This window comes from Manis javanica, chromosome 9 (assembly GCF_040802235.1).
Source record: "Manis javanica isolate MJ-LG chromosome 9, MJ_LKY, whole genome shotgun sequence".
Taxonomy (NCBI): Eukaryota; Metazoa; Chordata; class Mammalia; order Pholidota; family Manidae; genus Manis; species Manis javanica.
This window is the reverse complement of record NC_133164.1, coordinates 61748119-61772850: the sequence shown is the minus strand read 5'-3', so window position 1 is coordinate 61772850 and position 24732 is coordinate 61748119. Positions and strand designations below refer to the sequence as shown.

The 24732-nt window shown below is 41.2% G+C and overlaps 1 protein-coding gene across 5 annotated transcripts in view; it reads left to right on the top strand.

Moving 5' to 3' along the window:
• The window catches only part of ZNF521 (zinc finger protein 521), a 263566-nt gene extending 239243 nt beyond the window's left edge, over positions 1–24323 (top strand). For all 5 annotated transcript variants that reach the window (XM_017640229.3, XM_037025476.2, XM_037025460.2 and 2 more), the window contains one exon: positions 23515–24323. In XM_017640229.3, the coding sequence (XP_017495718.1) occupies positions 23515–23544 (30 nt within the window). In that variant the 3' untranslated portion in view covers positions 23545–24323. The remainder of the gene's footprint in view (positions 1–23514) is intronic.
• The last annotated feature ends 409 nt before the right edge of the window (positions 24324–24732 follow it).

Genomic DNA, 24732 nt, shown 5'->3' with positions numbered 1-24732 from the left:
CATAGTCGCCTCTCCCACCCTGGGGACAAACCCTGGGCTACGTTGTGCCTCTTTGGGCTCTGGGGAGTATGTGAATTATGTGTCAGAATAGGGAATTTTCAGTCTATCATCTCAGTTAACGTTCTATAAGTGAACAAACAACAAAGTAAAGAAGTGACATGAAAGATAACTGGAAGTCTAGGCAGGCTCATTTCATTGTGGACCAAAATTAAAGTTGCTATTATATTTTTTATCAGTTCTAAATAGGATTCTACTCTGTGAATTAACTATAGAAGATAGATCCAGCTAGACTTGTGTGAAATGACTTATTAAAATAACCTAAATTTGTTTGAAAACATACTGTTATTGCAATAGTTTTTAAAGGAAAAATCATTTGGGTTTTTAAAAATGACTTTAAAGGATATGGCCAGTGCACCCAGTGATACTGTTAATTAGTAGACAAACTATGAAGCAGAATTAATAGTAGCTTAAAGTCACAGTTGTAGAGATTCTGTAGGAACTGACTTCTATCTAATGTTGCAAAATATTTGGCAACAACATTCCATTTTAGTCCCATATTAGTAGATTCCGGTGCAACTAACCTGGTGTTAAGTTTAAAAGACCTCAACACTTATGGCAGTGCTGGCCTGTGGCCCATTGCAGAGCAGACAAAACAAGCAATTAGATACATCCCTCAGAACACCAGATTCCTTTTGTAGTGTATTTTAGGGTTTCATGGAAGATAAAGTATTCATTTCTTTTCTACAATTAGTAAAGACCCGTGGTTCTCAAACTCTTTGATCTCAGGATGCCTTTACACTTAAAATGATTAAGAACCATCAAGGGCTTTGATTTATGTGGGTTATTATCTAGTGATATTTCCATATTAGAGATCAAACTTAAGAAATGTTTAAAGCACAAGAATGTACAAGCATGCAAGTTTAGTAGCTATTAGAGAGATGGTGTCATCACTTGTCATGTCAAGTAGCCTCTGGAAAACTCCCCTGTATACTCACGAGATAAGGAGAATAATGAAGGGCAAATAATGTCTTAATGTTATTATGAAAAGAGTCTTGACCCAACAGGCCCCCTAGAAGGATCTAGGAGATTCCCAGAGGTCCCCGAGCCACACCTTGAAAACTGCTGATATAGAAGATAGAACACAAAACACAACTCTGTGAATCTGTTAGATCTTATCAAGTCAAACGTCACTCAAAACAGTTCTGGCTCATTCATTGAAATTGTGATCTGCAGCAAAATGAGACTCAGTCTCAATATATGCATCCTTCCTTAGATAAAGAGTGGTATTTTTAGTTGTTATGTGATATTTATTACAAAACTAATATCCACAGTCATTGGACTATCTATGGAGGTCTATGTTCTAAAATCCCCAATAATTGCAGTGCCATTTAGTCTCAATATATTAAGAAAAATGGTTCAGAGTTAACTTTACTTTTTCTAGTTTTGAGAATGTTTGGATTTTTGCACTTTAACTTTAGAGATTCACCATCCCATGCATTGGCTTTCACTACCCAAATAACCTTTACACCCGTGTGTAGAGGATGGAATTAATGTAATTTCTAAATACTGATTTAGTTCTTGCCTGCAGTAAATATACAAAAACCATAATAGAGTTTTGTTAATTCCTAGAATTGCGGTGGGGGGAACAACTGAAATTAAGGTGGCACTAGAAGACAAGATCAGTAACCAAAATAATAACAGTAGAAAAATAAAGCCATTTTATCAGCCCACTGTAGTTCAAGCCCAGGAGTATAAAATAAATACAATGTTTAAAACTGACACATATCACCCCACTCAAACTCATCTACTTTTTTATTTCTCTAGTTTCAGAAAGAAGGACTTTTCAGAAGAGATTATAAAACTATATGCCCAACAACTGAAATCCTATTGGCAATTTGAAAGCATATAGTTTATTCGGCTCCTAAATCAGAGTGAGAATAATAGGGCAAATTTAGGAGAATCATTCCAAAATTGCCCAGAAACATATCTTTTAATGGTGCATAAATAATTTCATGAGCCTAACAAGTAATTTAAATATCTTTCACTGTTTGTACTCTAAAAACACGAAATAGAAGTGCTTTGTTGGGTATAAAATTACAAACCAACACACATACACCCCACACGTGCAGCACCGGATGTGTTATCTTCGTTAGCATTGCCTGCATGCCAGTCAGAATTCAGATAATTCTTCATTATACACTGTTCATCTTCAGGAGATCAAGACTCAAAACATCATCTTGTGGACATCACAGACCATGATCCCCTCTAAAATTAAGCAAAATGAAATCTCTATTTCTATGGAATACTCAATCTGGGACACACCTTTTGCCAGTGTGGAAACATGTTCCTCACATGACCCCTAAACCTTTACAACCAAAAGTTCTAAAGGCCATTTTGGAGACATATAATGTATAATTCTTAGTAGGATATATATATATTTTCCTTCTGGTAGAGATTCCCCCATTTTTGTAAGGAATTCCAATATACATCAAAGGCCACCTAGCATGCTGGTAGAGAAGATATGCTTTGGAATAAAAGTGCATTATTTGAACTAAATGAACATTTTGTTATTTTTAAAGTGAATGACTATATTGAATGTTTCACATGTTTTCCTAATAGACCTCAAAACTTTTTCTGCAGAACTTAAGGAAGCTGCTTTGAGAGAAGGATGTGTCCAAGAATAATATCCTACAATGCATATTTGTACCCAAAGTGGTTTATACAGGTGTGAGCAAGTGGTGTGTTTGTAAAAATCCTGTTGAATAGTCCACTTTTCTTTCAATACAGTAATTACTGTTTAATGGGTGCCCTAGAAAGGCTACAATTCAGTGGCAGTGATCAAATTATCCTCTTCCACTGTATCCCCGTAGAAAGTTCCATCAGGCATCATTTTATGCATTTAATGGGCATAGAGGGAATTCCAGCAGTAGGAGAAGAGGGAATTGGCCTAGATGAACTTTAGACTTCGAGATTCTGATAATTCAATTCCTTTTGAATTAAAAATTATTTTGATACTCAGCCCTTCCCTTCATTAACTCGTGAGTGCAGGGTTTCCTACATTCAAAACACAGTAGCCATATGACTTTTGGAGGGATACACCAAGATTTTCAGATATCATTTAAGTTCAAATATATAATAGTCTCTAGCTTTTTTTTTCTTCTCAAATCTCATTCTCACCAAATCATATGCATATTTTGCACATCACAGCTTAACTGATGTCCAACTTTTATGGTCATATTTCTGAAAGCAAAATGAATTACTGTATACTGGATGGGACATACAAGACAAGAATACATCCATATCCGCTGAGCACCCTACTGGGTCATGTGCTAATTTAGCAACTTCCCTGAACTAGCCTTTAATAAATGTAATACAAATTAGTGTTTCAAATTATTGAATAGTATGTGATGGGACATTTAAAAGTCCTTGTTAGTAGTTAGAATTATATAAGTGCTCTACTATATACTACTATCATCCCAGTGCCATTATTAGGTAACAAAATATATGTATTAATTAAAAATATTTATAAAAATGTAATTTCATCATTTTAAATTCACCCTGCTCTCAAGCATTCTATGTCATATCAAAAAGATTAGAAACATATCATATTTACAGTCTACTAGAAAAGATAAGATATGGATACAGTTAGCTATTATATGAGATAAATATGTAATAAACTGTTATCAGTATTGCAAGAGAAGATGTTTATTCTCCAACTGGGAGAGTCGAGAAAGCTATCATGTGGGAGCATTCAAGCTGGTTTTGAAGGACGGATATGATTCTGACATCAATGGATGTGGGAGAGTCAACCACCCATGAAATCTCAAATGGTTAATGGCTTTTAAAAAAATATTTTTGATGGACTTTTTCACTTGTTTTAAATACACTTTGAATTCACTACTGAGCAGCTTAGTACAGGGGAAAGGGCTTCAGCTACGTGGAAGAATTGCCAGAGTTTGTGGTCACTGCCGCTTACAAGCTGTTGACTCTGAGCTTCAGTTTTGTCATCTGTAAAATGGACCTGGAGGCGACAAGGCAGCGTCCTGCCCAACTCCCAGGGTCCTGGTGAGAGCCCAGTGATGCTAAGGTGCAGTGACACTCAGTGGAAGTGTGGGGTATGCGCAGGGCAGGCCTGGGTGGACATGGGCTTCCTGGCCTTCCCGCTGTTCTCTGGTGCTGCCCTCTGTAAGCACAATCAAGATACATCACTGCTTGGAAATCACATCACTATCCCATGCAGGTCAGAAATTTCCTCGGTTCTCTGTTCGAGTTCACTGGAATAATTTCCCAATTAATCATACTTTGGCATAGTTTCATGTTAATTGGTTTCCAGGTAAGAATTCTTATTTTTAAACATTCATCTTTTCAAAGGGATTGAAGAGTCTGGAGCTTCTTTCCATTTTCTTTTTAGCATATAATTACAAAACTAAGTTTATATTTGCTTTCAGAAATGTATTTCAAAGCAACCTGACCCTTGCCCCCACCCCCAAATTAAGGACGTGTGGCGAAAACAAAAAGGTTTATCTTGCCCCTCGGTAAAAGACAGTGGCATCTGGGTGTGGTGGCGAGGAAGAGTCTGTTTTAGTCTATTGTCTCTTCATTTTTTTCTCCAAGTCGTGCTGAAATCCTCTTTGTAAACAAGAGGAATGGAAAACGTGTATTACTCGTCATGGCACATCTGAAGGAAGTGCCTTTAAAGCTATTTTGTCCCTCATACTCATCTTCTCACAACTTTGCCATATTTTTCAATTGTCCTGTTTTCTTTCATTATGTCATTTTGATGTATCAATGATATAATATGTCAATGTATCAATGAAATTTCTTTTATTATCTGCCCTCCAACTACAAGACTCAAAGCCCTGTCCTTCCTTGCCTCTTATCATCTTGTCCTCCTTTGGGACCCCCAGACTGGAAAGCTGTACCTATCAATCACCAGGTCTGGACCCGCCATCGCCGGTTCTATATTGATCCTTTGGGAGGGCAGTCAGTGTGGGGGGCCTACTTCCTGCCTCTTCCTGGGTGGTCTGTGCCTCCTAGCTTAGCTCTCCATTTCCTTAGATCCACTGGACTTCTGTGTATCTTTTATTGAAACCAAAGCCTCTAAACACATTGCATAGACTCAGAGATCTGTAGGAATATAAATTGTGTCAAGTGAGCATGTGCTTCTGGAACTGGTCCTTTTCTACACCACCTCATTTCTCTGCTTTGTGGGCCTGCAGGGCTTTTGAAGTAAATTGGTGCTACAGCAACTTCCACTTAATTTGCTCAGTGGTTAAATTGATCTATCTCTTTTGTTTGATCGGATCTCCGGGAACTGAATCATTTGCATTGATTTATTGATTGGTGCCATGTTTTCATCATTAGTTTTGATCACTTTCAGCTGCTAATATTGGATAATTCAATCAGGATTGATTGGCCTTACCATTGAAGGCAGAAAGTTAATCATATAGGACAGAGAAATAGAGCACAGCTAACCTCAGTTTGACTGTTATTCATTCGCCCTCTCTCTCCGACCCCCCCCAACGCCATCTCCCTGCTTTCCTCTCTCTCTCTCTCTCTCTATTCCTACCCCCTTCCCCTTCTCACTTCCTAGCATCTATGCAGTAGCACAAACTTAGGATTTCCTTGAGCAGAGAAGGGAGTTTAAAATGTTATGGCATTCATAATGCATCTAAAGATGAGGTAGCTTTATTTTGCTTTTTAATAAAAACTGCATCTGGAAATTAAGCAAGCATACCGAAAGATACATGAGCATGATTGTCACAATGAACTCATTTGGACTAAATGAGTAAATGCATTTTCAGTTACCTGTTTTGTATCAATAAATGCCTGATTTGTGTGGGCATGCTTGGAGGCACAACCTGGGCTCACCTTTTTCTAAATTTGTCCCTCACTGCTTCACCATGTGTCCTGGGAGTCAAATTTTCAAGAATCAAGTGGTTAATATGACTGAAGTAAGGGCAACAGAGGTACTTGCAATAAGCTAAAACCGCTTTATTTACATCTGAATCATTTCTACAGCACCCCAGCTCAATTTTTGAAAATTCTCCATCCATTTATTTCTTGATGTTCATATCAATGACTGGTTTTTGCTATTAAAGGATGGAGCACCACCTCCTCATTCTAGGGCTCATTCCCCCCTCCAACAGCCCTGTTGTTAGCGATCTGCCATTGCATTATTTTCTTGTCTGGCCCAGAGTTGACAACAGATGGCCATCTCCGAACTGCCATCAGTGCGACTTTATGGAGCATCCAGCTAGGGTGTACTGAAGAGCACTGTGGCCAGTTCTGCAGCCTCCCCCCTCCCCACCCCCTGGAAATGCTCATCACCTCTGCCACATTCTGCTTTGGCTGGGCTCTGCTGGCCCTGCCATCCTCCATGTCGCCAAGACAGCCTGCTGCCAGAGCACCAGAAGATCTGCCTCCATTAGGAACGAGAAGCTGCAGGCATGATTGTCCTGTCAAGACAGAGCTTTCTCAGCACCTTTGTAGTTGGATCCTTTGGAAAGATCTGGAAATCCAAATTTCTAGAACATTCTACAGTCCAGGGAAGTGCATTGAATTCCCACATGTATTCCTATTTTAGATGTTTGCTCTACCCATGAATCTGTTTGCTCACATTTGTAGAGACAAAGTGCCAAGAATAGACCCTTTGTGTTTACAAACTTTCATCTGACTATTGGAAAACACCACTTCCGTCTCCTACTGTTGTGACAATTAGAGTAAGATGGTAATCATGGGCTTCAGCGTAAAGCCCCTAAAATGAGCAAAGAATTTATTCCAGCATCTTCTGATCCATCGTTGTGATGATCCGTTGGACAGCTGCACAAAATGAGCTGTTGCTGTGCATTTGGAGAAAGATTGATAGGCTGCTCTTGATCGAGTTTGCTAAGGCAGGGCAGCTTCAGAGCCTAGCATGTATTTTAAGAGGAATTCACATTTGTATCCTTTATTGTTATATTTGCAGCGAATCTACAGCTCTGCCCTGCAGCTACGAAGGAGTAAGTTCCCCTTATTGGAGAGAGAGCAGTGTTGTGTAAAAGCCGAAGATGTGGCGGGCAAGATGAATAGCGCTTAAAAGCAGTGCCCGCGGTGCTGTCATTTAGAACAGCAACTCCGAGGCCTTCAACGGGAGTGAAAGGCAGGGTAAACGACTCCTTTAAAAGTGGCGAAATTCTAAACTGCCTAAAAGAACAGGCCTCCTTCATTGATAACTTCATTGAATGAGTGAGTGGGGGAACCAATTCACAAGGACGTGAACTGCTTCCCTGAAAGAGGAGAAGAAAGTTTGCAAAAGGGAGGCTGTTTCCTTGTACCCAGCATGTCTGGGAGCCTGGCATCTTTCCTTCGCGGTCCCCTCCTGCTTTGATGCGGCTCCTCAGCTGGCAGAAGACCATCTCTCACTGGAAACCCGAGTCTCCCATACAAGGTGTCCTTTTGACATTGCCAAAACTTAATTTTATAATTATCTGACTTACACCACTGGGCACATCTGCTAAGTTTGTGTGCCTCCTAGACACATAAAAGGCTACTGTGATGCCATTAAACATCAGCAGTGTGCTTTGTGTCTGTTGAGTTTATAAGGGTGAAAGGTGGCTGTGCAAGAAAACAGAGGAGCCTGTTTGCTGTGCCCCAGGCCCTGAGACCTCACTCCCATACTCAGTCATAATTCATGACCGTGCTGGTGGGAAACCCTCATCCCTCTGTGGAGTTAAGGCGTCTCCACTGAAGCCTGCTGGGAGCACCCTGCATCCCCGCCCACCATCTGTGCCTTCACTTGCAAGCTTTCTCTCTTCTGCACTTACTCTTTTCTGAGATCTCTTGGCATTAATATTATCCGGCTACTACTGTTTTTGGAAAGGTGGCTCTCCAAAAGAGATCGTCATTTACCTAGGAGAAGAGCTGGGAGGAACGCATTACAGTGTTGCTTAATGTCTCATTTAGAAAGTGTGGTTTAGAAAATGGACAGGGAAGCAGCAATTGCCTTAAACCAGTCTCAGGCTCTGGGAGCCAAGGATGCACTGCCAATCACCAATTAGTAAGAGGCACCCATGGTCTGAGCGTGGTGGGAGTCCAGGGATGCACACAAGGTGTATATGGCCATTCAAGTTAACCCTGCCCGGAACCTGAGTCCCGAGTCCAGAGTCGAACCTGAGACATGTTTGCACGCTCTGGCCAGTGACTCAGGCCAGCCAGGGGCGTGAGCGCCAACCCTGCCCCATGCACTGCCGGGCTGTGGGGGGAAGCCGCCCACTCCTAGGACCAAGGACCGGAGCGAATTGCCTCGGGGCTCCCCAAGCCTCAGCTGCAAACAATCAAGCCCTGGGCTTTGCAGAACCCCACTTAAAATCGCTGGGGTGATCTGTGTGCTGCGTGCCACCTTCTGCCGGGGAAAAAGCGGAGACAGCCAAACCCCAACTCACTGCAGCCCGGAGGTTTTCCCTCCCTGTCCCATCCTCACTCTGCTAAGACCCCAAGGGTGAGAGGACATGAGGGCAGTGCACGGCATACCAGAAGAAGAAACCACTCCTTGCTCACAGCTGACCAAAGATTAATGTGTAATGTTTCACAGGATGTTCTGTTCACATGGTCCGTTGTTAGTAGTCCTTTTCAAAAGCTAAATCAAACCCAAGCCTGAAATACCAGTGTATGAATCTAACAGATGTCATGCCATAGGGGACCTACTGTGTTATAAACTGCAGAAATGGCCTTTTTATGCTTCCGACTTGGGCTTATTCCAAAGAGGATTTGGAACTGCAGCGGCGAGGTGAGAGGTCCCACATAAAGGCAGCAGCACCCACGCGTATTTCAGCCTTGTATGTAATTGGCTCAGGATCTCATCCTGATGTCCACGTGGTATTAGTCACAACGTCTCCCTCACCCAAAGGAGAAGTAGGGCAAGGGTGGCTGGGCTCACTGTCCACGTTTCCTTGGATGAAAGATCACTTTGAGATGACACAGCTGAGTAGTCAGCCTGAAATCCTGGTTGGTATTTTATTAATTTTGCACCAAGATAAATCCTGAAATTCTGACAAACTCCATGACAGGTGAAATTCCTTCTTGCAGAATCTGCTCAGCAAGAGGCTGCTCATTTCATTCTGTTCTGAGGCAGGCAACAGGAGGGCAGCTTTATAATCAGCCCTCAAAGGACCCCCAGCCGCCCCAGAGTCTTGGGCTGATTGAATAACTCCTGGGCCTCTTCCCCTAGGCCTCCATCAGCGGGGGTCCTGTGGAAAGCAATCTCCTGCAGACTGGCACTGAAGTGAGCTTTAAACCACCATTTTCTGCTCTCCAGAGGAGCCTGAAGTACTAAAAGATAGATGGACTGCAGATATTTTATGAGAAACTGTCAGAAGAAGAGCAGAGTAAATGTTTTTTTTCTTCTCCTTCTTTGAGCCACACACTACATCACCGTTGAATTTCTCCCCGCATCTTTTACATTTAAAGTAAGAAATTAATTGGTTGCTAACCTTTAATTCCCCCTCCTTCTTCTCCTAATTCCCCCTCCTTCTTCTCCGTTGTCTTCCTCCTTTTTTTGTTTCTTAAATATTCACACAGAGGCCCTTTGCTTAACCACAGTTGCAGAAAATCAGTACCATTTGCAATGAAATATTTATAATGACAGAATGAAAAATTGGATTCATTTTCTGGACTGTAGCCGAACAGTCTGCAACTTTGTGTGGCATTGTTTAGCATCCCTCATTCCTGCCTTTCATTGGAGTCTTTTTCAAAAACACGCCACATGCACGCTACCTATGTTTTGGAGGGATGCCTATCAAAACACAGAACCCATTTGTACTCTTTTTTAAAAAATAGAGGAGAAAAGAGCGTATTTTTGTTTGTGCTGCCATGTGGCAGGCCCTCGGCTCTGGCCCTACAGAAAGGTGGAGAGGATGTGAACCTCGTCCAAAGGAAGAAGGTTTGCCCTGTAGGGAAGAGCTGTGAGAAGTTCATAAAGAATATAGGGGACAGTCTGGTCTGCACTTTGCAGCGGAGTACAAATAGCAATCAGCATGCGGTAGTATCTTGGGGCAGATCTATAAGGGGAAACGGGGAGACAGAACCGAGGTATGTGAATATGCATCAAGCATCAGCCCTCACTTCCTTCTTCCCTTTAGTGTTTGCAGCATAGGCGTTCCTTTCCACGTGACCCTCGTATTCAGAGCTGCTTTCTTTCTAACCAGGGTTGATTATTACCTTTTTTTAAGAGCTAAAAGACCAGAGGCTTTTGCTAGGACGGTCCAGTGTTGTATTTCAAACAAGCCCACCTCACAAGCACAAAGGCCAACACCACATTCATTCTTATTACAAGGATGAGATTGGATTTTAGCAAGATGCCTATGAAGTAAATTTCAGTCTACCAAATAAGTTTTCACTTACGACACCACAGACAGACAGAAAGAGCCTGCCCATTCTCTCTTCCCTCCGTTGTAGGAGTGTAAGGAGGGATTTCCCTCCTGCGTGGGGGGCCTTCCCAGGCTCCCATTCCGGCCCTCTGTTTTAACCTTTCTTTTGTCCCCTTGGGAAGTACTGGCTTTAATTAGTCAGTGTTGTTTCTTTTTGCCGATTTTTCCAAAGTGGAAACAGTTCTAGTAGATTTAAGCATGAATAAAAATAGTCAAACTCAAATCTTCCAGTTTCATTCATTGAATCTGCATCACGCATTTCCAACTCCACAAGATCAATAATCCATATTTTATTGTGTAATAAAGCTGACCGTAATTGAGTTAGTTCATTCATTCCATCTGATTAGCCCTATGTTATTTGTGGGGAAGAAAAAGAGCACAAACTTATTTTCACCAATATATTGGATTATGTGAATATAAAAAAGCTTTCAGTACTATAAAACAAATTTATAAAGATGATAGCAAATTCATTTGTTTCAATATGTGTTTATCCTAGGAATAATTTGAATCACGTCACACTGCTTTTTTTTTTTTTGATAATTAAAGCAATTGCCTCTATTGTGTCACACTGTCCCCTCATCAGCCTGGCGAGGGCACCTTCTGACCAGTCTCTCTCCTGACCAGGAGCAAGAACCACACGCCACAGCTGAAAGGCAGCTGGGATAAACATCTTCTGTTACTGGTCTTTGCAGAGATTCACCTTCAGAGATTTCACCCTAGGGGTCATTTATCTCTTATTCTTCCATGATGACCATTTTCAAGAGTTTTGAATACTTACTCTGTTCTTTTTGAAGGTTAATCTTAGCACAAATTTGAACCTGAGTGATAAACAGGAAAAGAGTCATTCACTATTGAGATGTCCCAAGATCACAAGGCCTAGTACACTTGGGTGGGACAAGTATTTTCTGAGGGGGTTGGAGTTTTTATAGAGGATTCTATATTTGTCTTTCCATTGCATTCAAAAAATAAATGATTTTGAGAAAGACGCTGACAGTTCAGCAGGAAATGATATGTGTTCTTACACAAACTGGATTGTAGCTTAGGAATCTAGCCTGAAGTTATTTTACTGTAGCGTTCCTTTGATTCTTTGATTCAGGGGAGAAAAAGAATTTTCCTTAAAAATGTGTGTTTTAGGATGTGAAAGCAACTTTTCTCTGGGGCTATGCATGGATGCTGAAAATTGTTTCCACTTAACCCTTATTACTCGACTCTGTTTGTTGAAGACCAGGTGAAGGGAAGAAAATTTTTTTATGCTAGATTTTCAACAATGTGGGTGAGTCTGAAAGAGAGATCCAGGTAAATGGGACCTGAAATAGCTTGCTATCAATCTCCTATGCAGACCAGGAAGGTGCGTTGAATAGCCTTCATTGAGGTACTGCCAGATGCATTTCTGCATGTGACATGGCTCACCAAAGCACTTTGAAGGATGTTCAGTGTTATTAAGCAGACTCACAGGAGCAACAGGCCTCCTGACAGAAGTAGAGCCATGTGGCAGGAGTCCTTGGTGAAGCAAAGTTGTGCATTGTCAGAAAGAGGGGCGCCCAAATGCAGACTTTATTTTAATATCTGAGCTAAGCTCTCTCTGGACTATTTCTCCTCTTACCCAGCTCCTTCTGTGTTGTGGCTGGTTGACGTTTGTGTTTGAAGTGCCAGGCGGTTTAATGAAGTTATTCTTTTATAAATTCTGCAACACTGAAGCAAGCGTGAGGGCTTTAAATTAGAGTAAGTGCCACTTGTGTAGGGCAGGTTCCTTGGAGGACTGATTAGCAGGAGGCCTCCCATTGCCCCGCTTTTTATGTGTGGCAGCATTGCTGTGTGTACGTGTTTACAGCTCACCTCTAAATTTGTGTGAGTGTGTACCATGCCTGCTGCCTGGCCCTCTTAGAGCTGTCTTTCTTCCAGGATCACGTTAAATACTTCACTTTAAAGAGTTTTTATTTCTTAAATTATATTGCTTTATTGTAATGAATTAAAATTAACTTGGAGTAGCAAATTATATAAGGATGTGAGAGTTATAGATGACTCTCACCATAGCTACAGCACATCTCTGTGTGGGAGAACTAAGGGCTGTCTTTCTAGTAGCTCCCTGCACCCTGAGAGGGAAGAGACTGTCCCACAGAGACCTCAGAGCCATGTCCAGAAAGGGGCCCAGGAAGTGGGAAAAGAACAGGGGTGTAATGTGTGGGTTTCTGAAGCAAATAGAGGCTTTTCCTGGCTCGGCAAAGAGTGAGGGCAGCTTTGCCGTCTTAATACCTGAAAGATTCTGAGACAGGACATGACAGACAGGAGAAAACACAAATTTATCTTAAGACCTGACAGGGCTCAGGATAGGACCAGAGATGCCCCCAAAGCATCCTGATTTCCTTGCCCCTTGCCTGTGTGGACTGGCTAAATAAACACGGATGATTTCAGGGCGCCAGGAGATTGTTGAAGAAAGGGGGCTTGAAACTTTCTACAGTTCACAAAACAGGCAGGAGAAGGGAAAGTGAGCAAGCAGAAAACAAGCACCCAACCTGAATGTGAGATTCTTCCTCCTTTCTCCAAACTAGGTGGGGTTTTTTAAATTTTAAATGAGAGATAGCCAAATAGAATTAGGCTGATGAAATACTAGAGTGTTAAAGGACTTTCTTAGAATTTAAACAAGGGCTACTCTGAGCTCCTTCCAATTGCCATCTCCAGGCAGCACTGTGAACCCTGAGGGACAGAAAAATCAAAGGTAAACCCCAGGGATTTTACCTGTGGAACCTCCACGTGGAGGTAACCGTCCCCTCCCCACCACAGCACATGCCCATGCCAACATCCCGCTGAAGCATGGCTGTGCTCCTGTGCACGCATGCGCGCACATGCAGGCTCACGCACAGTTTAATTCTGTAAATACATTGCCCTTTCACAGTTCTATTCTTATTACATATATTTACTAGAGCAAATGGACTAGTAGACAAGCATGTGGTTGCCTATGACAGGGAAAGACTTTTTCCTGTTATTCTTAATGATTTATAACATGTTTGACTTACTCTTAATGTGAGTTTCCCTCCTAGAGAGTGTGGCAGTGTTTTTAATAAAAGAAATAATACACTACAAGAAAGTGGCATTCTGTTGGCTTTTTGCCCAAGTTCAATAAACTGTTTTTCATAATTATTGGTATTTGGTGGACAGGAATCCTTGTCCAAATCAAGTGGAAAGCAGAAAAGAATCATCCTTGCTGCCTCTTTCTCCCTACAAAGGTTACCCTTTGAATATAAATCACAATGCCTGGTGCTTCTCCCATTCTAATCAGATGACCTTTTGAATCTAGTGGACCAGAGTTTAAATCCTAAGCCTGCCAGTCAGTTTTTAAATCAATGCCCTGCTCTGTTCCATCAGCTTTCTGGTCTATAACTTTAAATTTCAATGGATTTCAAAAGTGGAAATGAAATAAGTAATACTGGTGGCATCTGGCAGCTGACAATAAAACAGCCCACCTCGAATGCAAGATCGTGGGCCAAGGAATGTGCCTATGGGTTATTTTACTGAGTCCTTTAAAAAAACCACTGGGATTCAAAGTCTAGGAGAAAAAGGAGGAGCGGGAAATTGGTAATGTTTGCAAGAGGACATTTCTGAGCAGTTATCAATTTAAGCTCCCATTATTTGCCACTAATTACTACACAAGGCTGTTAAATATTTAGCAGAAGTTTGTTTAATTGTGTTTGACCAGGAAGGGGATGCCTGACTATGGCTTGAACATCAAGAGTCGGTTGTGGGCATCAAGAGCCAGGCAGAGAGGAAATTTGTATTTGCCCAAGATGAACACATTACAGCATCAGACAAGCCTTCCTATTTCTTCCTTCAACAGATTTATTTATCCTTAAGGTATCTAAAATTAGAGCACGAAGAAGGGGCACTGTTCACAGATGTAAAATTGGAAGGAGGTCATTCTTAACCTTGTTTACAGATGTTCTAGTTTAGGAAGCGCCGGTGTGATAAATTAAACATTGCAGGGGGAAAAATTAAAGCTTAGAAGCAACTGGCACATGGACACATCTGTCCGTGAAGCACTGACTTAATCCCTGAATATCTTATTAGACTGTATTGCCTATCAAAGCCTTCTGTCCCACAATACACTGAATCCTGCACTTCTAGAATCTGAACCAAATCTTTAAGCTTCAGCCTTTCTTTCACTTTTGCTGGCTTTGTATGATTTGATTTAAATTTTTTGTTGGCTCATGGCATATAAACAGGTAGTTTCAGTTCATTATTTTCTTTTAAAAATAAACTATATACTTTTAGTATATTTCAGTGGCCATTTCACTCATAGGCTATTTCACCAATCTGGCACCTTTTTTTCTCAGCATGATAGACAGTGTGCATTGTGATTAGGTCCAAAAAGGGAAATTTTCAAGCCTGTCAGGTATGCAAAACAGACAGTGGTCAGCTAGTGGCTGGAATTTTACTACCGACTCTTAAGTTCTTAACAAAAAATAGAATTGTTAACCATTTCCCATATATGTCCCATCAGCAGCAGTATTTGTCATTTTTAAGCTGGTGGAGCAGAGTGATGTGTTTTATGTCCCTATAATGCTTAATTGACAAAATCCTAGGAATTCTCTTACATTAGCAACTGGACTTGGCATTATTTTAAAAATCAGTCTTTGCTGAGAATCCTGGAGACTCACATTAGACGAAGCCTAGCTAATTAGGTGGGTATTCTGGTGACATGTTTAAGTCCCATCTTGGTTTGATGTTGTGAAAAAGAGCATGTGTGGTGAAAATAGGCTCTTTTTGAAGTGACGCCTCATTTTCCTGCCCAGCCTGATGGATCTTCAGCCCCACAGTTTGAGTCCTAACCAGTCCCCACCCTCTGTGACCCTCAGCCTGACCCACGCCTATGCCCTTTCTCTGGAATTCCTTGATTCTTCCAACCTCCTATCCTCATCTCCAGCCCCAGGCAAGGATGTCTTCTCCGAGAACTGTGCCTTTCACAGGAGGTGAGGCACCCTTTCTCTGTGGCGCATAGCACCCTGTCCCCTAATGGTGAACGTCTGTCAGCTCTGCAGCTGGTCTGGCCTCGGGATTAGAACATAACAACCAACACCGCTTAGCGATTGCTTCATGTGCAAAGCCAGTTCAGCCACAGGCGTCGCTATGAGACTGCTAAAGTTGGCTTAAACTCCCTGGCACTTAACTTCATTGTCTATAAAATGAACTATTGGAACACATGCTGCTAACCTTCCAGCCCTGAAACCATTTCTTTGGTTCTCTGATGCATTACTTACAGGTATGGTTGAGTCCTGCTATTGAATCAAGACAGCAAATTAAGGATGGTGGACTCTCCCAGTTTACTCAAAGTAGACAGTCGTTTCCATACTTCAAATATGTTTGAAGTTTATTATGTGGGTCCCCTTTGTACTTCATTAGATTGCAAATATTCCTACAGCCTCACTGATTAATTGTCACTAAAATGTACCACCTTTGTTCACTGGTGATAGATGGAAGGTCCTAGTAAATTGCTTAATGAGTGGACATGTTGGGAGAGACTCAGTTCTCCACACAAGCAATGCCATCTATGATACATCTCAAAAAATCTTCCTCCAATTTCTCAACAATTGCCCATTCTTATCCATTGACTGTATTTTAAAATGCCATGCAGTTTAGTTCCATGTAGTATATATGTGTGCCTCTGCTATCCTTTTTTTCTTTTTCTTTTTTTTTTTTTTTTGTAATTTGATGGGGAGATACCTCTTAGACTGAAGACTGAGCAGTGCACTTCGGCATGGCACAGCAAGCTCAGTATGTCCTCCTAACACTGTAAGCAGTGGTCCTCAACTGGGGGTTGGATTTTTTTCCATAAGGGGATATGTGGCCATGTCTAGAGACATTTCTGGTTGTCATGACTGAGAAGGTGCCACTGGCTTGTCAATAGAGGCCAGAAATGCTACTGAACACCCTTCCATGCACTGGACAGCACAGAGAGCTGTCCAGCTCAACATGTCAGTGGTGCAGAGGCTGGGCAACCCTGCTGTAAGGCAAGTCCCACTGGCCTTCTAGATTCTATTTAATTTGTGGACTTCTCTGTAGAACAAAGCAGTTGAATGACATATTGTATATAATGAGTATAGCTTACTGCATTGTCTTTTGGGTTAGTTTGGATGAGATAGAAGAACTGTATGATACAAATATATGGTCAAGACTTATGAACATAAACTCATGAACATGCCAATGTCCACATGCTTTAGGGTTCTCTCAGGACACCCTCTTCTAGGCTTCTTTAGCATGAAAATCCAGGGAACAACAAATAACAACAACAAAAAGGTTCTTCAGTAAGGCCTATCATATGTGCAATCATTTCCTATTGGAGGTGTGAACCATTTAAATCTGCCAGAACCATTTAAAACTGGCCTGGAGTATAAACTTTATAAAACAATTCTGTTCCAGCCAGGGGACAAACTAATAACCTAATAGTCCTTTTCTGTCTTTAATATATTGTATTTTTCTGATCACTTCTGGTGCCATTTCACCTTTTGCTTTAATATAGCTTAGTGTCATCCAGAAAGTGCTTTTAACATGTGAACTGTTAAATGTCAAAAGAAAATGCATCAGTGACTCTGTAAGTTCATGGTGATGACATTACCATATGAAAAAATAAAAAGGGGAATTCTGTCAGTGCAAACATGGTCATAAATGTACCACTTATGGCATTAAAGAGAGAGCCAAAAGCATATCATGGCAATTTCTGAAATGCCATTGCTATGTCAAAATACAAGAACCTAGTAAAGCCTATACACTAAATTAAATTCTCCCCAAGTAAAAATTATGAATCAACTTCCATAGCTATGGAAATCTATTGTATGAATGTGATTTTTAGATTATCAATGCACTTCAGGAAATATTACATTTTTGTCTATACTACATCTCACAAACATACACACACCCACAAGTATGTTCCTAATGTTTACCAGGTAAGGACCCCAAAAACACAATTAGCCATATTTTTTGAGACAGCCAGGGAGTATATAGTTCATGGATAATGGTAACTTTGGGGTGGTAAGATGGGGTCTAATTGGTACTTTTGAGTGATTTGGGTCTTCAGTGTAATTTTAGAACATCCTTAATGGTACTTCCAGAGCTGCAGTAATTCACTTTTAATTAATTTAAAACTATAAATACCTCTGCAGTTGTGTAGACATTGAAAATGTTAATTTATGATATTCACATCCCATTCACCATATTAAGATGTCTAAAGACTGCCGTTTGCCATCATATTTTTTTCTCTGTCATATGGGGAAAATAACCCAGTATCCTATCATCATGAGCTGTGTACACTTTTAAAACTGTTTCACTAGCAAAAGAAGTTGGGAATGAAAAAGCAAGAGGGTGGAAATGTAAAAATCTTGATTAGAAAGTATAATTTAATAGAACATGTATTGAACCAAATGTATTGATTAATGTGGAAGATATAGTAGTTATATTGATTCAAACCCAAGATTTAGTACTAAAAGCTCTAAGCCAAAAAGCTGTTGCAGATTGCTACAAAAGTCAGTGTAATGCTGTCCTTGAGAATGCCTTCACAAAGAAATTCTTCTAATGTTTGAGGACTAGGTAGAATGCGGTATATGTCAGTTTGATCCCGGAGGTTTTATTTTGTACTCTAATAGCTGTTACGAGCCTACATTATATCCAAGGAGTAATTTTCCTTAGGGGTGCCCGGCTTGCTTTGTGTCAATATTCTAGCATTTTAAGTCACGTACAGTATATGCTTCTGGGAACAGGGAAGGAGCCAGCCAGACTCATAATGGTCTGCATTCATTAATAAAGGCAGACGCTTCTGTCCCTCCATTGCCCACTACAGGGATGCCTCTTTGGCCTTCAGGGACCCGTACAGACACATTTAAAGAAAGCTTTATTTTGAGTGGGCAGGAGATGAAATGTAGGACTTGCAGGCATTTCCTAAGTCAGCTATATGCCCGAGCACAGGGGTGACCTTAATGGGTCAAAGAAGAATGCAGGTCAAAAGACTTATTATCCAGACTGTTGGAAACCAATTGCTTTTGTTTAAAAAAATAAAAAATAAAAAAGTAGCACTTAAAGGTGGATAGTAATGTAAAATTCTCTTTGCAGCCTCGAACTGTGCGACTGTGTGTGTCCTGGAAGATGCTTCTAGAAAAATAAGGGCACAAGGATTATCCATAGTGGTTACAGATAAAGGCCCATCTCTAGTGATAAAAGGAAGGGTAATATAATTAGCTAATCAGTGATGACTGATTACGGATGTTTGTGTTCTTCAACTAAAAAAAAAGCCACATGCTGCCCTGGTACTGTCACCATCTGTTGGAAGAAACAGCCACATTTAATCTTTATATTTCTTTTATTTCATCCACCTTGCATTGTTGCAGAGCCACAATTGCCTACTATTTCATCTGGTTGGAAAACATCTCATTTGAATTGAATACAACTGCAGTTTAAATTCGGGATTCTAATGGCATGGTGAATTAGTGGAAAGCCTGTTATTTTTTTTTTCATTCCTTTTTAAAACAGCATGCTGGGTCGCTCTTTTTCTTAGTTTTAAAAGCTTGTCAGAATTTGTTTGAGACAAAGGGCTATAAATAGACAAGTCATGGTAAAATGATTAACATATTTGAATCAACACATCTCACAAAACTTCCATTCAAACAGTTTTTACTGTTATTATCATTGCTGCTTAGCATTTCGCCAGTGCTGACAGAGGGATACCGACACAGACAAGATGTGATCTCTGCCAAAATATTGGACAAGTGAGGGATAACTGGACACAATATTTTTTGGGGGGGGGATTTAATTTTTCCACCCTGGGAAGGTAGATTCTCCTTGGCTTTCCTCCAGAGCTTAACTTCATCGTTGATACAGGTGCAAATATTCAAAGTCACATTGAAGTCACAGGAAAACGAGCTAGCTTAGCCAAGGTGAACAATTTCAGGGGATCATGGGTTTTTATTTGTATTTTAAAATGTTTTTCTTGGATGGCATTTTAAGTAGGATTAAACCATTTGACCAGTAAATGTGGTCATCTCTCAGAAAGGAGGAGGCTGAATTAATCATTTGTTAGAGTGCCAAGCCCCAAATGAGAATTCCAGTCCTGTAAAATGAAAGGCATCTCATAGTTTAAAAGAAATACATAGTGCTAGAAGGGACTTTTTAAGAACCTCATCTGTTTTTTAGCTTTCTAAGTTTAATTTCACATTGTAGAGAAAAAAAAGAGCACACTCCTTCCAAATGGGGCCCTTTACAGTAAAGAGAATGGTTTTTTGAAACCTGGCTATTAAGATATCATACCTAGATGGATCTTCTTTTAAGTTTAAGGTGTGTTATAGATTTGATTTTTTTTTTAAACACAAGCCCCCATCGTGTAAAACAACTGTTCATAACTGGGATTAATGGTTTGCAATTTTCGGTTACTTAGACATAGGGTCTCTGAGAGATGGCTTTTTGCAGAGTATAATATGGCTCTCTGTGGGATGACAGAAGTTTTCTTCTCTTCCTCCTTCCTTTTCTGTCATCACCCCTCTCCCACATTGTCAATGTTGCACCAATGTTCTCGATTATGTAAAACACTTTCCTTTCATTGGAACAGATTTTTTCTCTTAATTTGTCATTGCGTGTAAGTACTCTGGGGACTGAATTGCTGTGTAAAATTGGTGAGATGACCCATTGCTTTGTTCCAGTGTAGTGGTTTCCTCCAGACCTGCAGAGCAGAAAACTTACCCCGAGGAGGCTGCTCAGCTGGCAGCGGGGCGGCCCTTACCCCGCGTGCGCAGCGGCGTTGGGCCCGCAGTGACCCGGTGGCTCCGTGGGAGGGCGAAGGCCCAGCAAGGGCGCGCACGCTCCGGGTCTCTGCTCTTGTTTACCGTTCATCTTGCCCGCTTGCTCTGTGTCCCTTTCTAAAGAAATGATATCTGATTTAAAAAACAAAAACATGAAACAAAACCCATGGAGGGCTCCCATGAAGCAGCGTCTTACTTCTCTTCCCAGATGATGTTCAGTGAGGTCTGGACACTGTCGCAGCGCGCCTGTTCTCCGCAACCCCTAGGAGCCAGCCCCATAACCCGTGCAGTGCGTCAGCCATTCCTTGAGAAAACGAAATCGGGCCATTTGTGCTTTCAGTGACTAAGAATGCGGTGGGCGAGAGGGGAACAGACACATCCTGGGATCCTCAGGGCTGGTCCTGGAGGCCATTTTTTTCAGTACCCATTAGCCTATTTCCCACGACCGTATAGGAATACGCCCTCTCCCCAGCTTGAGAGTCACTGCCAGTGGTAGATGCGTGACTAGGGGCCCTGTCCTATGTCAGTTGAGCTGGAGCAAAAAAAGAAAATGAAAGTGATTTCAGTGGTATGCAGACATCTTCACATCAAGAGAACTTTCTGTCTACCATTTTTCATGCCAGATTTCCCATTTAGCTGTTATTTATATTGAGGCCCTTGATTTTTGTATAAGCTGAATTACACAATTACTGTTGTCCTTCTCTCAAATGATTTGTATTCTTCTCTCTTAATATGCAAAGCCTAACTCCTTTACAGTAGCAACTTCAATCTGCTGCAATAAGTGATTCAGATTATTTGTTGGTTTCTTTGCACTCTGAGGAGACTTAACATGGCTTTTGGCTTACAATGAAAGCATCCAACGCAACTCTCACCAACTACTATGGCCAGTCTGTGTTAGGTTCTTGTTTTTTTGCAGTATCTTAATATAAGCCCACAGAAAAACACTGGAGAGACTGCAGTATGTCTTCCTTTATTAGCCTCTAGAATCCCCATGAGTGTGGAATGTCTACTGTAAGCACTTAAACATTTAAAAATAATATTATTAAACAGATTATGATTTTACTTTGATTATAGTTTTAAAAAAATCTGCCATCTTCTGTCAGTATCCTATTTAGATAACAGCTGTCATTACTTGTATTTTTTGTTCTTTTCTTTTTAAAATAAGAACTTAACTACATGATCAAACTTGACTCTATGGAAGACAGTCTGAGAAAGCTTAGATGGTATATTTGAGTAATTGCACTTTTATATTGCCTATGACCTCTCTGATCAGAATTGTGTTGATTTTTAAGGAAATTAAGTTTTTTTAGTCTCTTCAGTATTTTGATTATTCCTTCTGTCTACCTGTTGGTGAAAAACAATTTTCAGAATTATTTTTAATCAATACAAGAAAAAAGAAAGTTGCTGTAAAAATAGTTTGCTCTTCTATGCAGTTAGGCTGCTACCACTAAGGAAAAAAAACTCCAGCTTATCTTAAAATAGTAAAAGTACTATTTTAAAGTACATAAAAAAACAAAGTAACATAAAAATAGAAATGTTTTAAATAACAGAGCTTGAAGTAATGTTCCTCATCATTAGTACTTGTTATCAGTCTTCACCAATGGGCTGAATTTGAAGCAGGAAATGGGAAACCCGGGTGTTCTTCACAAGTCTCCTGTCTCCCCTACTGGTGCTCTCAGCCCTGACTGGGGAAGCTTCTTGTTGTTCAGCACAGGTTCACTGAGCAGGCATTTTGCTAGGTGTTGTAGGAGATGAAAAGCTAGCAGAGATCTCCAAGACAAAGCCCGCTGCTTAAAAACTTCCACAGCTCCTCTTCATCTACAGGACAGTCTGAACTCTTCAACAAGGGACAGAAGACTTCATAATCTGGCCCAAACTACCCACCTCCTTCTGTCTCAGATGCAGCAGGACCATCTAGAGGCCTCCAACCAATCTAAGCAAGTTGCAGGTCCACAAACATACGTTGCATATTCTTGCTTCACTGCCTCTACCCGTGTGGGCCTTTTGGCCTGGAGTGCCCTCCCTGCATTCCAAATGCCTTCATGTTTCCTGCCTTAGCTAGAATATCGTGCATTCCCTCCACTGCAAAGCCTTCCCCAAAGGCCAGGAAGGATCAGATGCGGCCGTGACATTTTTGTGTTCATTTCTAATATAAGCCTGCCATACTGCTGTAGTACCATTTTGTGCCCCTGTGACTTTCTTCTTTAGACAGTGAGCACTTTGAAGGCATAAAGGCAAAAACCATCCTTTCCCTTCAGTAGCCCTTGCCCAGTTGCTCAGTCATGCCGTTGGACAGGTCCTCTTTATGAGCACATGGTGCCGTGCGTAGTGCCAGGCGGTGATCCAAGTGTTTGACAGATGCTTGTGAAGGAATGAATGAATGAATACCAGCATTACTGACACAGAGAGGGCCTGACCTGCAAATAACCAGAATATGTGTGCTAATCAGCAGTATACAATATAGGAGGACATCAGGGAAGGGAGGAACCAGTCGTACATAGGATAAACATGGAAGCTGTAGTATTTTGGGATGGGCTTCAAGGTTCTGATCAGAAGGGATGGGGGGGTGTACAAGATTAGGTGGGAGAGCATGACTCAGGAGAAATACAGAGGCAGGAAGGTAGAAATGATCAGGCGAGGCTGGGAATGAATGCCGTGTGGGTGTGGGACCATCGCCATGCAGGCCATAGGACCAGGTATACCAGCTGGCCTCTCAACAGTTTGGAAAGAGGTTGTTCCCTCAGCCAGGAGACATGCTGTGTGGGTGGAGAGCTGACTACCAAAACCCAACTAAAAGTCTGCTTCTGCTGGGGCTGGGGGGTGGCTGTAGGCTGCACTCGTCAGCACGCTGCCCACTCGGTCCACGCAGCTGTCGGCCATGCAGCTCCTGCCTTTAAAGCCCATATTCAGGGACAGATAGGGCCTCTCCTGTCAAGATGTTCACTATCTCAGAGTGATTAGAACAAAAGCACATGTAATCAATGGAAATAGCACACAGATAAATAAAACTGTTAAAAGAGTACTACTTTGGTCTAAGAAAAACAGGTCATATTTGATAAGAAGAGATGGTGGAGGCTGGAGGGTATTCTGGGCAGGCATGGGGAGGCAGAGAAAAGGGAAGATGTGGGCCAATCCTCTCACCCGTGGAGGCCCAGGGCCCCGACTCTCATTCCTGGTACTCCCTGGACACAGGTAGGAGGTGGCCCTATGGGCACCACTCATTGGTGTGCAGAAGCATGTTGGTCTCATCATTAGAATCGCTCAGGATTTACAGATACGTGGTCCGATGAAAATACAGTCACTTAAGGTTTTCCCCCCTTTCTTTTTCATTTCAGAATCATACGATGACCCAACACAGCAGTTAGTGACGTACAGTCTCTCAAGGAGAATTACTTTTGTGGCACAAAAAGGGAACATGTTTTACTCTTTGCACGAAACTCTCATTGTTAATGTATATTATTCAGAAACATTGTATTGTACCATAAAACTTGTATTATCAAAACTGTTGGATGTTCATGTGTTTGAACTTTTGAGCACCGGATAGACTCCTTGTATATAAAGTGTTGCACATGTATTATGTTGTCTGATACTAAAATGGTCTTATAAAGACAAGTGGACTTGGGCCTTATTCAGGCAAGATGAAAAAAAAAATGTGAGCAAAATGGCTTAAGGAAACGTATTTTCAAGGAAGATAGATTAAAACAACTATGTCACACATGACACAATATTTGGACTTCCTTTTATTTACACTTAAGCCTAGAATTTCTCTTTTGGTTTATCAACAGTTAAACCCAAGACTATTTTTTATTGCTGAAGATTCTCGCAAACCGCAAAGAGATATTCTCACACAACAGAACCCCACAGCTGGATAAGGCCCGTATATATATTTGTAAGCCTTGCCGTGTGACAGATAGCATCACTATATATGCAATAGTTGTTATGTAGACGGTCAAAGAATTTTTTTTTTCCTGGATACATTTGAAGCTTTGAGTGTTCAAGGTTTTCCTTAATGATTTCACACAGCCAAATTCTTGAATCAGTTGAACTAACCTGTATGTTACTGTTATTAATGTTTACTCTGCGGTCTGAACCTGGAGATTACTGGAATTGTTTTCCAAGAGGAAATAAATTCAGTTTACCATTAGGTACGAGTGTATTTGTTGTGTTTTCTTTTTCTAGGGACTACCATTAAAAAAAAAAATCTAATTGCCTGCACCCTTGGAAATGAAATCTTCGTTTGAGCTTATCACAGGCATAATCTCAATCATATTTAACCTTTTCACACTGGGCCAAATGCCGCTTGGGAGGGGATCCGTCTTACTGCAAAGGGAAGGAATCGGACCCAATATACGTCTTCTCTCTCAGATACTACCAGGTCACGTTTTACTGGAGGATTCTGACATCACAGATGGATGTGATGGCTGTTTTCTGCATAATTTGCAGCCCAATTCATGTCGTGCTGTGCAAATCTGAACTCAAAGTAGATGGCTGCAATTTGAGAGGCAGTTTGGCGTATGTGTACTTAAGAAGCAGCTTTGTTCATTCAGAAGACA